The sequence below is a fragment of the Saccopteryx bilineata genome, chromosome 2, assembly GCF_036850765.1.
Source record: "Saccopteryx bilineata isolate mSacBil1 chromosome 2, mSacBil1_pri_phased_curated, whole genome shotgun sequence".
NCBI classification, from domain to species: Eukaryota; Metazoa; Chordata; class Mammalia; order Chiroptera; family Emballonuridae; genus Saccopteryx; species Saccopteryx bilineata.
Genome location: NC_089491.1, coordinates 67,005,131 through 67,020,944, shown reverse-complemented (window position 1 = coordinate 67,020,944; position 15,814 = coordinate 67,005,131). Strand labels below are relative to the sequence as shown.

The following is a 15,814-nucleotide window of genomic DNA, read 5'->3' as shown; positions in this document are numbered from 1 at the left end:
CTCACCCAGAAGTTCTCCATCACTCCACGAAGTTTTTACCAACAAATATTCTGGACCAGTAGTTGTAATTATTAAATCTTTCCAATATAGGTTGTGACCTTTAAAAAAATATATTTTTTTTCATTTTCACACAAGCCTACTCTGATTTGCTGGCCAGAAAAACAAGAACTTTTTTTATTTGTTTGCCTTTTATATGCTTGCCTTTTGTCAAAAGGCAAAATGAAGGAGGTTTTTGGTTTGTTTGTTTGTTTGCTTGCTTGCTTGTTTTTAATCAGTGCAGGAATACTCCTGTGGCAATTCTAATTTCAACAGAATTGGAGGGAAAGGGAATAAGGATGGATATGGCAGGATAAACAGAGAGAGATTAACTGTGAGAATAGATGTAACAGGAACCAAAAGCTCTGAAATAATTACGGAGATGACTTGAACCAAAGAAATACCACTTTAGAGAGTTGAGCCCAAATACCCAAAAATCTTCTGAACAGACCTTTTGGTCTTGGCCATAGAGATCTAGCCGGAAGTAGTCTTGCTATTTCTTTGGAATGACAAATGAAGGGAGTAATGGCTGTGGTGGTTGTAAAGCCAGTAGCCGTGGCCACCATCACAGCCGCCTGGCCCCTGCAGGGTTGGGTTCACATTTAATTCGGACAGATCATAAAGAAACAGTGGAGCCAAAACCTGGTGAGCCATTTTCCTTTATTCTTGCTTGCAACTGGAGGGCGAGAAAATATAGCAGGGAAACACTTCCCTTTCTATTCCCTTCCAAAGCCACTGAATTTTTTCGGTTTTTTCCTAGAATCAAAGGCCCTCACAAGTCTTATTCACCTCTGTTCCCCATCTCCTTCTCCTACACAAACTCACTTCTTCTTCAGCATTTTACCATTTTTGTTGCCTCCTCCACATGGCCTCCCTGCCCTGCTACAACATGGGCTCCTCCTCCCTACTGCAGTGTGGTCTCTTCTGCAAAATGGCCTCCTAACTCCTCCTTTTAAAACTTTTCGGAGTGAAAGCCCTCCCCCAACACTTTAGCATAACCCAGCCCCTTCCCAAGCATGAAAGGCAATTAGCTGTATCACGTGAGAGCATCACCATGTGAGAGCAGCAGCCATCTTTAACAATAGAGTGAGAAAAAAACAGAATATACAGATTTTACAATCCATTTGCCCAACAGTGGTCTTTTATTGTTATCAATATACTGAGACAATTTCAGAAATAAAAAGACCGAAACCTCTTCTTTCTTAATCTTTTAAAATAAGAAGCAAGGATTCAACCAACAAAGAAATGTGTCCTCCTTTGTCTCCTTCTGTTCTTTTCTATCGCACAGGTGGATAAACACAAGGAGAATTTGGCAGCAATCATGGTTACATACCCATCCACCAATGGAGTGTTTGAAGAGAACATCAGTGATGTGTGTGACCTGATTCACCAACATGGAGGCCAGGTCTACCTAGATGGGGCAAATATGAATGCTCAGGTGGGCAATGTGAGATGGGCTCTCTGGGAAAACTTAATAAGTGAAAAAAATTTTTTCCTCTTTTTCAGTTTTTTAAAATTGATTTGAAGGGAGAGAGAAAAACATCGATTTGCTGTTTCACCCATTCATACTGTCATTGGTTGATTCTTCTATGTGTCTTGACCAGGGATCAAACTTATAACTGAGCTACCCAGCCAAGTCTTATTCTCTGACTTCTTTTTTGTTGTCTAAAGAATGACACTGGGCCCTGGCAGGTTGGCTCAGTGGTAGAGCGTCGGCCTGGCATGCAGGAGTCCCAGGTTCGATTCCTGGCCAGGGCACACAGGAGAAGCGCCCATCTGCTTCTCCACCCCTCCCCCTCTCCTTCCTCTCTGTCTCTCTCTTCCCCTCCCGCAGCCAAGGCTCCATTGGAGCAAAAGATGGCCCGGGAGCTGGGGATGGCTCCTTGGCCTCTGCCCCAGGTGCTAGAGTGGCTCTGGTCACGACAGAGTGACGCCCCGGATGGGCAGAGCATCGCCCCCTGGTGGGCGTGCCGGGTGGATCCCGGTCGGGCACATGTGGGAGTCTGTCTGACTGCCTCCTGGTTTCCAGCTTCAGAAAAATACAAAAAAATAAAAATAAAAAAATAAAGAATGACACTGAATTCAGAACTAAGGCTGACTTTATTTCCAATTTTAAACAAAGTACCCCAGTTTCACTGAGATTGGTGGGGGATGTGGTGAAGGAGGCAAAGGGTTAAAAGGAAGCAGGGGATGAGCTGAATGCCTTTAGCTTGTCGGGGCAGGGAGGGGTTCTGAGCAGTCTGGCCGTGCCAAAGGCAAGTTCGCCTGACTGCCTTCCTGAGGGAATTCAGCCCCAAATTCTGGCCACTGGTGAATGTTGATCCTCCATGGCCTTGGACAGTCCATTAACCCGGCTTCCGCTTCATCAGTGTGAAACAGCTGACTAGTTCTACCCCTGAAGGGCAGATCCTGACTGCCCACAGAAGAGGAGGTCTGTGAGATGTGCATCTCTGAGAAAAGGCTGTAGGGAGCCACTGGGGCAGAGGAGTGTCATCCTCCCTGCCAGAATCTTATTTCTTATTGCTTGTTTTACTATTTCAGCTTCTTTCTGCATTTCTTTTTTCTATCTGATTCTCTTTGTGAGTATAATCCAGGGATTGTCTGTTGCTTCAATAGCATAAATGTATTCTTTATCTTTGGCTACAGTCAAAATCAGCCCTAATGCCAAAGTGGCAGGGACATCTTTTGAATGTTGTCATTGGCATCGGGATGGTGTCAGGAAAACAGGTTCAGCATCCTCTTGGGCAGCCCTCCAGCCCCTTCCATCAGGGTGCCCGAAGGGACCCTTCGAGAAAGTGCATGATACCCAAGCGGCGACCATGCAGGGGAAGTAGACTGCCGAGATGGAAACAGCAAGGCTTTTTGTGCTGGGGCACTTTCTTTCCTCGCGCTGGGGGTGGATAATTAGGAATTGACTAGATATTCAAATACGTATTTTAGAATCTAAATTAGGCTGAATGGTCAGTTGCTGTTTCCACAGAAACCACAGAAGCCACACTGCCTATAGAAGGCCAGGCTTTGCCTGCAGAACCCAGCCAGCACCGAGGCTGTGTCTGTGAACAGCGCTGGCTGCCTTTCCCCTGAGGGGAGGGGCTCGGCAGACAGCATGGCTGCCTCTCCAGAGGGCCCTTTCAAGTTCTTGACTTTTGCTTTTGTCTCTTTCCCTTTGTGGCAGGTGGGAATCTGTCGTCCTGGAGACTTTGGATCTGATGTCTCACACCTAAATCTTCACAAGACCTTCTGCATTCCCCATGGAGGAGGCGGCCCTGGCATGGGGCCCATCGGAGTGTGAGTTCAAGGCCGCTGGTTTCAGCGTGGCTTTGGAGACTGAGAATGAAAGAGTGACCCCAAACTCACTATTATTCCCACTGAGGTCTTCAAGTGTCAAGGTTACCTTCCTATATAGTGTGCCTGTCCGTGCTGGGGGAGGAGCAGTGGAAGGGATACTTTTCGAGTATGTCCAAAGAGGAACATAATTAGTGGATTTTATTAATCACAATGTTTGGCCACAGTAGCTCCCATATATGTACAGACAGGACACGTTTATTAACAGAGTAATGAAGAGGGAGCTTTACTGGAGTATTACAGATCAAAACTGGAATATTAGCACCTGAGAGTGCTTTTCAGACTCGGACTGACAAGAAGCTATTTTTTTTTTTTTATTTCTTTCTCTTTAAAATCAGCTGATTGTTACATTGAAAGTGAATTACCTAACAACAATAACAACAGCAAAAGAACTAGTAGAAAAATGGCTGCCAGGAGCTGTGGGGTGGGGTGGGGGTAGGAGAAGTAGGTAAAACGGTACAAACTTTCAGTTGTGAGATGAATGAAGTCTGAGGTTCTAATGTCTATCATGGTGATTGTAGCTGATCACACTGTATTATATAGCTGAAATTTCCTGAAAGAGTAGAACTTAAGTGATCTTATCCCTCCTCCCCCCAATTGAATTGGATAAAGGTGTTAAAGATTTTGTAGCTTGAATTCTTATTGCAGCTGAGATAAGTAAGGAGGAAATAAGCTTTAGTACTGGAAATAATTGGATGTAGTCAGAATAAGACCAAAGGAATGAATATCTTGTAGCTGTTATATCATTTTGTGGAATCAAATCATCTTACAAAAGTGATGCTGAACAGCCATGTCCCAATCTTCAGTCTTCCAAAAATGCGCCAAAGGGGCCAGTTTATAGGGTTGATAAAATCCTGACCCCCTTTTTTTCAGCTTTCATTTTTTCTTTTCCTTTTTTTTCTTCTTTTCTTTTTTGATTATTATTTATTACAAGTGGAAGAGGCCCAGTACCTCAGCTGTAGGGAAGCAGGTGAATGATGTTCACATGCAGGCCTTTTATGTGTAGGCCCAGTCCCATGGGTTTCTTCTCCACAGCATCCTTTTATGTCCCTTAGATGCCTTGGGAAGGAGTGTGGGGGGCGGAGCTGGGAGGGAGAGGGTTTGGGCCTGGGATGCCCCCACATCCTCGTGAGCCCATGGCTCCGCCTGCTATTCCGTGGCTGCCTGCTCCTGTCAAATCCTCCTCCACAGTTCCTGGGTGAGCCGCTGGAACACTGATTGCTGGTGAGCCATGTTTTCAGTGAAGGAGGAAGGAAGGAAGGAACACTTCCTGAACATCTGCTTCTTAGCAGGTGTTTGGTCCTTTCCACTGTCACAACTCCTCTGCTAGGAATAGAACTTCCTCAGAGGGCCCAGCACTTACCTGTTTGGTTGGACTGGATCTTTTTCCATCTTCTGAATTTGTACTTAAAAACTTTAGGAAGAAGCATCTTGCCCCTTTTCTGCCCAATCATCCTATCATTTCGGTAAAGCCAGACGAGGATGCCCGGCCTATGGGTACCGTCAGCGCAGCCCCGTGGGGCTCTAGTTCCATCCTGCCCGTTTCATGGGCTTATATTAAGGTGAGGCCTGTGGATGTGTGGTAGGTGGGTGGGGGATGTGATGTGTATGTAGGTGGGGAACTGTAGTTGCCGACTTCCGTGTTAAATTAAAAATGAAAACAATCCATGATCTGAGATATGGTTAGTGAAGCTTGTTGATAACTTTGGGTGAAAGAAGCCTTCCTACAGAAGATCAGCTAAAATTAATTTCATCTAGTCTTCATTATGCTATTTCTTTTGGGTTCTTATAGTGGGTTCAACGTCAGAGAAATTAACACACCAGGTTTATTTTTCCAGACAGAGTTAAGTTCTATGACTCATGTGGATGTTCTGACCACATCATCTGGTTTCCTGTATGGCCTCTTGCAAGTGAAAAACAGTGTACATACTAATTATTACACTTGGTAGAGATCCTGGGATAAATTTTAACAATACATCTCACTTTGCTTTATATTTCTTGGAAGCCTGGAGGATAAGATGAAAAGTAGCAGAACTTTGCTTACATGGTGGTTTCCCAAAGCTCTTTGCCCTTCACGACCTGTGGAATTGTACTCTCGGGGGTAATTAGACATTGTCAGAGAACAGGCTTCCTTCCTTTGTGTTTCTCCAAAATACGCTGGGGCCAAAGTTTATACAGCTCTCATTCAAACTGGCCTGCCCACCTCCTGGCTGACAAGACTGAGCATTGGATAGGAATGCTTGTTCAGCTACTAATTAGAGCAGGCTTCCCACATTGGTTTCCCTCCTTAGAGAAAGGGTGGCTGTGGTGAGACAAAACCCCGGACTCAGCTATGCAAATCATGCAGATGGCTCTCTGGGGCTGGCTGTTATTCCTGCACAGTGTGGTATTTGTGATTCTCAAGGAAAACTTTCTGGGAAGCTGGAACAACAATTCTGTACCTCAGAGACTAAAACCTGCTTTGTTGTTTTGCAAATAGTAACAACAAAAACAATCATAATAAAGCTCTGCTTCTTTACAAACAGAATCTAATTCCCAGCTTCCTTTTGGTCCTGAGGTCCTGTAAACCTGGGTTCTTTGTTAGGAACCTAGTTGGGTTGGAGATGATTTCCCACAGATAGAAAATAAATGCCCCAGGCTGATCTGGCCATATGCCAGGAATACCAGACAGAGCCTCAGTTAAAAGTGAAATAGCCTGACAAGTTGGTGGCACAGTAGATAGAGTATTAGACTGGGATGCAGAAGACCCAGGTTCAAAACCTCAAGGTCACTGGCTTGAGCACGAGCTCACCAGCTTGAGCACGGGGCCACTGGCTTGAGTGTGAGATCATAGACATGACCCCGTGGTCACTGGCTTGAGCCCAAAGGTTGCTAGCTTGAAGCCCAAGGTTGCTGGCTTCAGTAAGGGGTCACTTGCTCTGCTGTAGCCTCCTGGTCAAGGCACATATGAGAAAGCAATCAATGAACAACTAAGGAGCCACAACAAAGAATTGATGCTTCTCATCTCTCTCCCTTCCTGTCTGTCCCTATCTGTCTCTCTCTCTGCATCTCTCTCTGTCTCTGTCACACACACACACACACACACACACACACACACACGTGAAATAAATAAAATAGGGTTTAAGCTGTCCCTTTGACGTTGGGCCCTCTCTTTAATTCAGGCTGTTGTTCCCTAGCACCTGGACTCTAGAACGACCTTTTCTCTTCCTGCTTCTCTATTGGAAGTCCATCTTAGACTCTCCCTTAGATCTGCTAGATCCCCCTAAGGGCCCCAAATTCACTCCTTGCTTCCCTTTGCAATCAATACTGGGTCTTACTAGTCTATATGGACTCCTTAGGGGATTTTTTCCAAAATGCACAGGCTCAGGTTTCAGAGAGAATCAAATTCAGCATATTTGGGGTAGGGCTTGGACCATCAAGCTGCTTTGTAACTCTGATGCACAACTGGAGAGCCAGTGGCCAACTGAACCAAGTCCATGTCTTTCCTAGCAAAGGTATGAGCTGTAAGAGTAGCTACAGCTCACCAGGCTCTATAGTGACTCCCAGACTACAGCCAAGCACCTTCCCTTCTACACCTTGGATCCTGTCATTCTTCTCATCTGGAGTGCCTTCTTTCTCGTCTGTCTAAACTCTACCTATTTTTAAGTTTTCACTCAAGTTCTAAAAAAAATCTTATTCTAGGAACCCTTTGTGCAGCCTGGCAAAATGTGTCCTCTCCTTACTTTAGACTTCAGTGTCTCTGTTATTTTATTTGATGCTTTCTCATGTGCTTTTGATTAGCTATGTATTCAATACATATCAAGCCTCCATTGTACATGATATATTCTGAAGAATGTAGGCAATAAAAATTGTACACTCTTGACTTTAATCTCTTTGCCAGTTATGATGTTCACCCCATATAACCCAGGGACTTATGGACCACCAGGAAAGGATACAATTGAACCCGGCAGTTGTTAAACATAAATGGACTTGACTGGACAGTCAGAAGACAAATCATAAAAAAATTGATTCAGTGGGGATTTTTGCCAAGACCCCATGGGGTTCTTGGCAAATATTTCAAATTCACAGTAAACAAACAAAAATTCCCCTAAATGAATATAGCCTAAAAACAATCTTTTTCCTTTATATATATATATATATATATATATATATATATTTTTTTTTTTTTTTTTTTTTTTTTTTTTTTTTACAGAGACAGAGAAAGAGAGTCAGAGAGAGGGATAGATAGGGACAGACAGACAGGGACAGACGGTTAGGGTTAGGAGAGAGATGAGAAGCATCAATCATCAGTTTTCATTGCAACACCTTAGTTGTTCATTGATTGCATTCCTCAAATGTGCCTTGACCGCGGGCTTTCAGCAGACCGAGTAACCCCTTGCTCAAGCCAGCGACCTGGGGTCCAAGCTGGTGAGCTTTGCTCAAACCAGATGAGCCCGCACTCAAGCTGGCAACCTCAGGGTCTCAAACCTGGGTCCTCCGCATCCCAGTCCAGACTGCGCCACAGCCCGGTCAGGCATCTTTTTCCTTTTTAGATAACACTATAGTCAGTGGTCAATCTTGCTTTGCTGTAGGCTTTGTTACCACAATAACAAATGTAAAATTACTGTTCAAAGGAGAAAACCAAAAATTATCTTAAGCTTAGAGAGGACTGACAAATGTCCTTGTTGGGATTTTCCATTCATCTGCAATTTACAGAGTGATGGTGGGCTGACTTCCTTTGCGGGGGGGTTTCTCTGGGGTTGTCATTGTTTAGTGCCCGTTGGGTATACCTGTTCTGTGGTCGATGGCTCTTTTTTGCTCTGTTACAGATGATGGGAGGCAAGGGCCTTAAACAAGCTACGGAAATTGCTATATTAAATGCCAACTACATGGCCAAGCGCTTAGAAAAACACTACAGAGTCCTTTACCGGGGTGCAAGAGGCAAGTATTAACTTTAGTCTATCATCATTTTGTTTTTTTTCTTGGCCAGACCAAGTTTGACTTATGAGGTGTGATTTTTTTGAAGTGAGTGGAAAATTTGTGTTTCTTAGCATATACCAGAGAAAAGTGTAGTGTTATTGGAAATAACCTCAATTTAAATTGTGGACAGTTCAGGGATATCAGCGTTCGCAAGTCTCTGTGATGAAGTTAGTCTCTGTAGCCCAGGCCAACAAGGAGCCCACACCACTGAGAGATGTATACATAAACGCCACGATCCCCTGCCTTGGCTGGGTAGCTCAGTTGTTAGAGCATCATCCTAATATGTCAAGGTTGTGGGTTCAATTTCTGGGCAGAGTACACAGAAGATTCAACCAGTGAATGCATAATTAGTGGAACAACAAATTAATGTTTCTCTTCCTTTTTCTCTAAAATCATTTAATTTGAAAATAAAAATGCTTCCCTGGCTTGTTGGCTCAGTGGATGAAGCACTGGCCTGGCATCCCCAGGTTTGATTCCTGGTCAGGACACACAGGAGAAGCGACCATCTGCTTCTCTAATCCTCCCTTTCCCCCTTCTCTCCTTCTTCCCCTCCTGTGGCCGGTGGCTCAGTTGATTTGAACATGGGCCTAGGTGCTGAGGATAGCTTGGTTGGTCTGAGCTCATCAACTTCAGGCACTAAAAATAGCTCATTGGACCCATACAGAGGTTGCTGGGTGGGTCCTAGTCTGGTCACATATGGGAGTCTATCTCACTGTCTTCCTTCCTCTCACTTAAAAATAAAATGTCACAAGGTCCTAAAAGAGTGGAGAAGTTCAGGTTGGGCAGAGGCAAGACAGAGTAGTTGGGACAGAATAACCATTGGAGATGAGTCTGGAAGGAAGTGTAGCCGAGTCCAAGAAAAGAGATCCAGGAGGAAGCTGGGGACAAAGGAGTGTCTGGGTGGGGGGAGTGCTGGGTGGGTTGAAGGATAGAGTAGGAGGAGAAGGAGCATATGAAAATGAGTTTGGAGAGGTAGCATGGGGCCTTGAAGGTCTTAGAAGGCTGGCTCTGGACATTACCTCTAGCCAGAAAGGTTTTTGGGGAGAGGAATGACAGGATTAGGTGAATGTGGAAATCGTTAAGACAGTGGCATGGGCTGAACATGCCATTAAAAGTAGAATCAGTGAGACTTAGTTACTGGCAAGTTGAGCGTGAAGAGAAATTTTAGGTAATCCTCTTGGCCTATAATAGAGGAAATAACCGACAGGAACAAAGTTACCGTGGAAGTGATGGGACGGGCTGGACCCAGGCCGACATGCAGAGGACACAGACTCTGAGAGCAGACTCTTGGGAATGGTGGGATCCGAGAAAGAGTATTGAAAAGCCAGAGCAGAACTCATCAAGCAGATGGCTCCATTAAGAGGGATGCAGAGGAAGGGGCCCCAGTGAGGGGGGACTCCATTCCTTAAGTGGTTTTAGAGCCATCCCCCCACTCCTAGTTTTTACAACACCTCCTCCCCCCCCCCAGAAACCTCTTCTATTCCGGCTCCGCCTCCTCCCTGGAGCCTCCCTTTTCAGGTGGAGAGAAGTCCTTCCTCCTCTTGGCTCCCTCCGCATTGAGGATCTCTCCCATGTGGTTTATCATCTGGCTCTAGCCATTGACCCCAAACTCCTGCCTGCTGCAGTTCTGTACCTAGCACCAAGCACAGCACCCTGTCAGCAGAAATGTGTTGTCCCACAGGGAGAGATAGCCTGAAGGTCTTCTCTGATAGGCCTCTTCACAGGCCCCTTTGCCTTTAACAGTTAGGAAGTGTTTGGTCACCCTTGAAAGCAGGTAGGGCAAAATGGTGAGGCAGATGCCGGTGGAAATGGGCTGGGAATTGGACTAAGGTTGGGGAGGAGATGTGAGAAGCACTCATGGTTTGGGGGAGTTCGGTGATGACGGGAGCTGCTGCAATAGGATGCAGTTTTATTTTGTTTTTAAATAAACAAACAACATGATCTTCATTCCAGGGAAACAGCAGTGGAGAGCAGAGAGAGGAGTTTAGTAGAGGGAATAATAGACAGGGCACCCGGGAGGTGAGGGGAGGGGATGGTGTGTTGGGTGTGGGCTCAGAGTCCGAGAGCAGGAACAGAGGGGACTTGGAGCTGAGAAACAGTCAGGAGTCAGCCTGCCCGGACTGTGGGCCTCAGGAACGAGGCCTCTCTATGACTTTGTGAGGAGTGCACATCTGCATCTGCAATTTCTTATTTATTTTGTTTGCTTTGTTTGTTTGTTTTTTATAGAGACAGAGAGAGAGAGTCAGAGAGAGGGATAGTTAGGGACAGACAGACAGGAACAGAGAGAGATGAGAAGCATCAATTGTCAGTTTTTCATTGCAACACCTCAGTTGTTCATTGATTGCTTTCTCATTATGTGCCTTGACCGTGGGGCTACAGCAGACCAAGTAACCCCTTGCTGGAGCCAGCAACCTTGGGTCCAACCTGATGAGCTTTGCTCAAGCTGGCGATCTCGGGGTCTTGAACCAGGGTCCTCTGCATCCCAGTCCTACGCTCTATCCACTGCGCCACCGCCTGGTTAGGCTGCAATTTTTTATTTAAAGGCTGATCTTGCCTTACAAATATGGACCCAGAGGGTTGGTTCTAGAGTCTGAAAACAGAAAAGAACTAAATAGGCAGAGCTCTGAATAGGAATGCTCCCCAAAGAGGAGAAGAGGAAGTTGTGGGCCATATGTCTCTAAGCAACACAATGAAATGCTTCTGAAGTGGATATTAAAGAAACTCCTAGAGTCACTAATTAATTCAAGTTTAGCTCCTGGGCTGTGAAATACATCCTACTTATGTGTTGTCCTTCAGGAATAGCTTCAGCATTTGTTTATCTGGTTATATAATAATATATAGGTGCATAGAAACTTTGGAAAATAAAGAAATCTGAGAAAGAAAATATACATGATCCATGGTTCTATCCAGCAGGCATAGCTGCTGTTAATATGTTGCTGTATTCCTTCTCACCATGCCCTTCAATGTTTTTTGAAAATGGCTACATCAGCCTGACCAAGTGGTAGCACAGTAACTAGAGTTTCGACCTGGTACATTGAGGACTCAGGTTTGAAATCCCGTGTTGCTGGCTTGAGCAGAGGGTCGCCAGCTTGAGTGTTGGATCATAGACATGAGTCCAAGGTTGCTGGCTTGAGCAAGGGGTCATTGGATCAGCTGGAACCCCCTGGTCAAGGCATGCATGAGAAGCAATTGATGAACAACTAAAGTGATGCAACTAGGAGTTGATGCTTCTCATCTCTCTCCCTTTGTGCCTGTGTAACACCCACATCTCTCTCGCTAAAAAAAAGAAAGTGGCTACATCAATTCTATTGTATGAGTGTGTCATGACTTAAGCAATTTTATAGGGTTTTCCTCAAGTTGTTAGCATTTCTAACAATGCTGCAATTAATATCCTTTATTGAGATTTTAAAAAACACAAACATGTCTGATTATTTCCCTAGGTTAGAGTTGTAGAAGAAAAATAATTATGTCAGAGGATACGAATTCATTGCAGCTCTTGCTACTTATGGCCCAGTTGTTCCCTAGAGACATCGTGCCGATTATTTCACACTGTTAACAGATGAGTGTGACCATCCCATCAGGCCCCAGTGACCATGAAAAAGCAACACAAACCAAAAACAAAATATCTTAGCTAGCCTGATGAGTTAAAAATGATCTTTTTGCTCTAATCTATCAATATTTATGGGTTTTTTCTTTATTAAAAAAATTTATATTAAAAATTTTCTTATGATTAACTTTGACAACTTCACTGAGATAGAATTCAGACACCACACAAATCACTCACTTAGCATGTACAATGCAGTGCTCTTTAGCATGTGCATTGAGTGGCGTGATGCAAGGGGTAGTTCTCTAAGCAGGAATGCGTGTGATGCGTGTGCTCTGTACTGTGGGGGCGGAGGGCTCTCCAGGAGGCAGGGCAGCAGCCAGCAGTACTCGGGCGCTGCCCTGTCTTCGCATTGAAGTGACTGATGCGGGCAGAGCTGGTCTCAGTCTTAGGGGACTTGCAGCAGAAAAGACAGATACAATTTCTATTTGTTTTGACATTTCACCCCAGAATTAAATAATGAATTCCATTTCTCATCTCAAGCAGAAATAGATCGGTGATTATTGACTTTATTACCCGATCCCAAAGTTCATGAAAACAAAAATCATCACATGTTTGGTCTGGTAAACACAATCATTATACAATTTGAGGCTTCGAATTTTAGGGCTAAAAAAAAATTATCACTGTATCTCCCCAGGGCCCAAAATAGAAATGTTTTTAAATACATCATATTCTAAAATGTCTAATGACAATAATTTGAAGACTGTTATTCATCTTAATCCTGTTGACTAACTCTGAATAAGACTTCAGAATTACCGATGACTGTGAGACAATTTTTTTATTTTCTTTTAATAATTTTATTTTTTTAATGGGACGACATCAATAAATCAGGATACATATATTCAAAGATAACATGTCCAGGTTATCTTGTCGTTCAATTATGTTGCATACCCATCACCCAAAGTCAGATTGTCCTCTGTCACCTTCTATCTAGTTTTCTTTGTGCCCCTCCCCTCCCCCTTTCCTTCTCCCTCCCCCTCCTCCCCGTAACCACCACACTCTTATCAATGTCTCTTAGTCTCACTTTTATGTCCCACCTACGTATGGAATAATGCAGTTCCTGTTTTTTTCTGATTTACTTATTTCACTTCGTATAATGTTATCAAGATCCCACCATTTTGCTGTAAATGATCTGATGTCATCATTTCTTATGGCTGAGTAGTATTCCATAGTGTTTATGTGCCACATCTTCTTTATCCAGTCATCTATTTTTTTTTTTTTTTTTTGGTGTTTTCTCAACTTTATTACAGGGAGGGATGAGGGGAAAGGGATAGATGTTAAGGTTTTTGTAGTCTCAACACAAAATAATTTATCTTGTGTTTGATATCAGACAAACTGTAGAAGTCGCTTGTTTCTCCTCATGCCTCCACACCATTTCCAGGGAAGTCCTCCTAGCGTCTGGCTCACTCTGACACCATGAAGGGCCTTCATGGCCACGGCCATAAAGGCTGCCTGTGACTCAGCGCCTCCCGGGTTTGGGCATTATGTAAACCTTCACAGACTTGCTGAAGGGGATGGTGCCCTCGATGCTGATTTCCACCTGGGGCAATAGTTCGCCCCCCTCGATCCAGGGGCATTTGGGAATGCGTGAGTTGGAGTTGTAGGCCAGCAGTAGCCTCACTTCCACCTGGCATGGTTCTGTCCAGGCAGTGTGGGATAGATACACCTGAGTGATAAGCTGGTGCCGCCCTGGGCCAGGATTCCGGAAGTCTGAAGGCTTGGGGTGGATCATCTGAGCCTGGCCATCTGGATATAAGACCTTAAGAGCCATGCTTAGAAGATCTCGGTGAGGCATTTGAGGATCCCCATCTGCCTATATAAACCTTTCCTGTATATCTGGACTGAGAAAAGAGGATGGGATCGGGAGCCCTCTTCAATGCTGATGGGAAAATCAGAGCTCCAGTCATCTATTGACGGGCTTTTTGGTTGTTTCCATGTCCTGGCCACTGTGAACAATGCTGCAATGAACATGGGGCTGCATGTGGTGAGACAATAATTTTAATGAACTCCAGGCCTCCTTTTATGAACCATTTCTTTTTTTTTTTTCCTTTTTCTTTTTTTCAAGTGAGAGGAAGGGAGATAAAGAAACAGAATCCCACATGCACTCTGACTGGGATCCACTGAGCAACCCCCATCTGGGGCCAATGCTCTGCAATCTAACTATTTTCAGCACCTGAGGCAGAGGCTCTAGGAAGCCACATGGGGCTAGTGTACTGGAACCAGTTGAGCCATGGCTGCAGGAGGGGAAGAGAAAGAGAGAAGGAGGAGGGTCACTTCTCCTGTGTGCCCAGGCTGTAAATAGAACCCAGGACATCCACATCCTGGGCCAATGCTCTACCACTGTCCAGGGCCTGTATTTTTTTATTTAAGTGAGAGGAGGGGAGATAGAGAAACAGATTACCACATGAGCCCCAACTGGGATCCACCTGCAACTTCTGTCTGGGGCCGATGCTCTGCCCATCTGGGGCCATGCTCGCAGCCAAGTAATTTTAGCACCATGGCTGTGGGGGGCGGGTGGAGAAAGAGAAGGGGTAAGGGTGGGGTGGAGAAGCAAATGGTCACTTCTCTTGTGTGCCCTGACTGGGAATCGAACCTGGGACTTCCACATTCCAGGCTGACACTCTACCACTGAGCCAGCCGACCAGGGCCTTATAAACTATTTCTTTGAGAGGTTTGAAAATACCTGCTAAATGGTTGAGGCTTATGGTTTTGTGAAGCAAAAGTGACAAGCAAGAATTGGGATGGGGAGCAGCAGTATTTATTCTGCTAACATGTGGAAGGAAAAGAATTATCTCAGGTAAAATAATGCATTTTTTCCATGAATTTTCTCTCTCTCTCTTTTTTTTTGTTCAATTTCTGCCCCCCAGTACCCGTACCCCTGACAGTTGTCAGCCTGCTTGCTATTAGTCTATCTCTGTTTTGCTTGTTGGTTCATTTTGTTCATTAGAGTCTACATATGGGTGAAATCATGATACTTGTCTTCTCTGACTGGCTTATTTCACTTAGAGTAATGCTCTCCAGGTCCACCCATGCCGTTGCAAAGGGTAAGATTCTTTCTTTTTTATGGTTAAGTAGTATTCCATTGTATAAATGTACCACAGCTTTTTTATCTACTCATCTACTGATGGACATTTGGGCTGCTTCCAAATCTTGGCTATTATAAATGATGCTGAGGTGAACGTGGGGGTGCATCTTTTGAATTAGTGTTTCAGGTTTCTTTGGATAAATTCCCAGAAGAGGAATCCCTGGGTCATAAGGCAGTTCCATTTTTTATATTTGAGGTAACTCCCTACTGCTTTCCACAGTGGCTGCACCAATCTGCATTCCTACCAACCGTGAATAAGGCTTCCGTTTTCTTTACATCTTTGCCAATAATACTTCTTTAAAGGAAGAATTTGAAAAATTCACAGGTGCCCTGACCAAATAGCTCAGTTGGTTAGAGCATCGTCCTGAAGCACAGAGGTTGCCAGTGTGATCCCTGGTCAGGGCACACACAGGGACAGATCAATGTTCCTGTCCCTCTCTCCCTTCGTCTCTCACTAAAATCAATCAATAAAAATAAATAAATAAAATATTTACAGGTGTTTACTCTCATAGACACTTCTTGATCCAAATGGAGTTCCTATCAGTGGAGTAGACAACATTGTTAATATCCCAATGTTTTTATTTATGTTTTAAATTCTTAAATGCCTGTCCTATATTGACTTTGGACAAACTAACTCTGCCTGGAAATTCTTGTCCCTGAAGAGGTTTCCTGGTGGCCCTATTGGCAGACACAGGCCTCAGGAGCTGGTCTCTCACATCCCTCTCTGTGAGGAGATCTGCCAGGGGCCCCGCCTACCCACCTCTCCCAGGGAAACAGTAAGGGGT

At 44.5% G+C, this 15,814-nt stretch overlaps 1 protein-coding gene across 2 annotated transcripts in view; it reads left to right on the top strand.

Moving 5' to 3' along the window:
- The window catches only part of GLDC (glycine decarboxylase), a 107,626-nt gene that overhangs the window by 79,769 nt on the left and 12,043 nt on the right, over window positions 1–15,814 (top strand). For both annotated transcript variants that reach the window (XM_066257220.1, XM_066257221.1), the window contains 4 exons: window positions 1,325–1,474; window positions 3,212–3,324; window positions 4,802–4,943; window positions 8,190–8,301. In XM_066257220.1, the coding sequence (XP_066113317.1) occupies window positions 1,325–1,474; window positions 3,212–3,324; window positions 4,802–4,943; window positions 8,190–8,301 (517 nt within the window). The remainder of the gene's footprint in view (window positions 1–1,324; window positions 1,475–3,211; window positions 3,325–4,801; window positions 4,944–8,189; window positions 8,302–15,814) is intronic.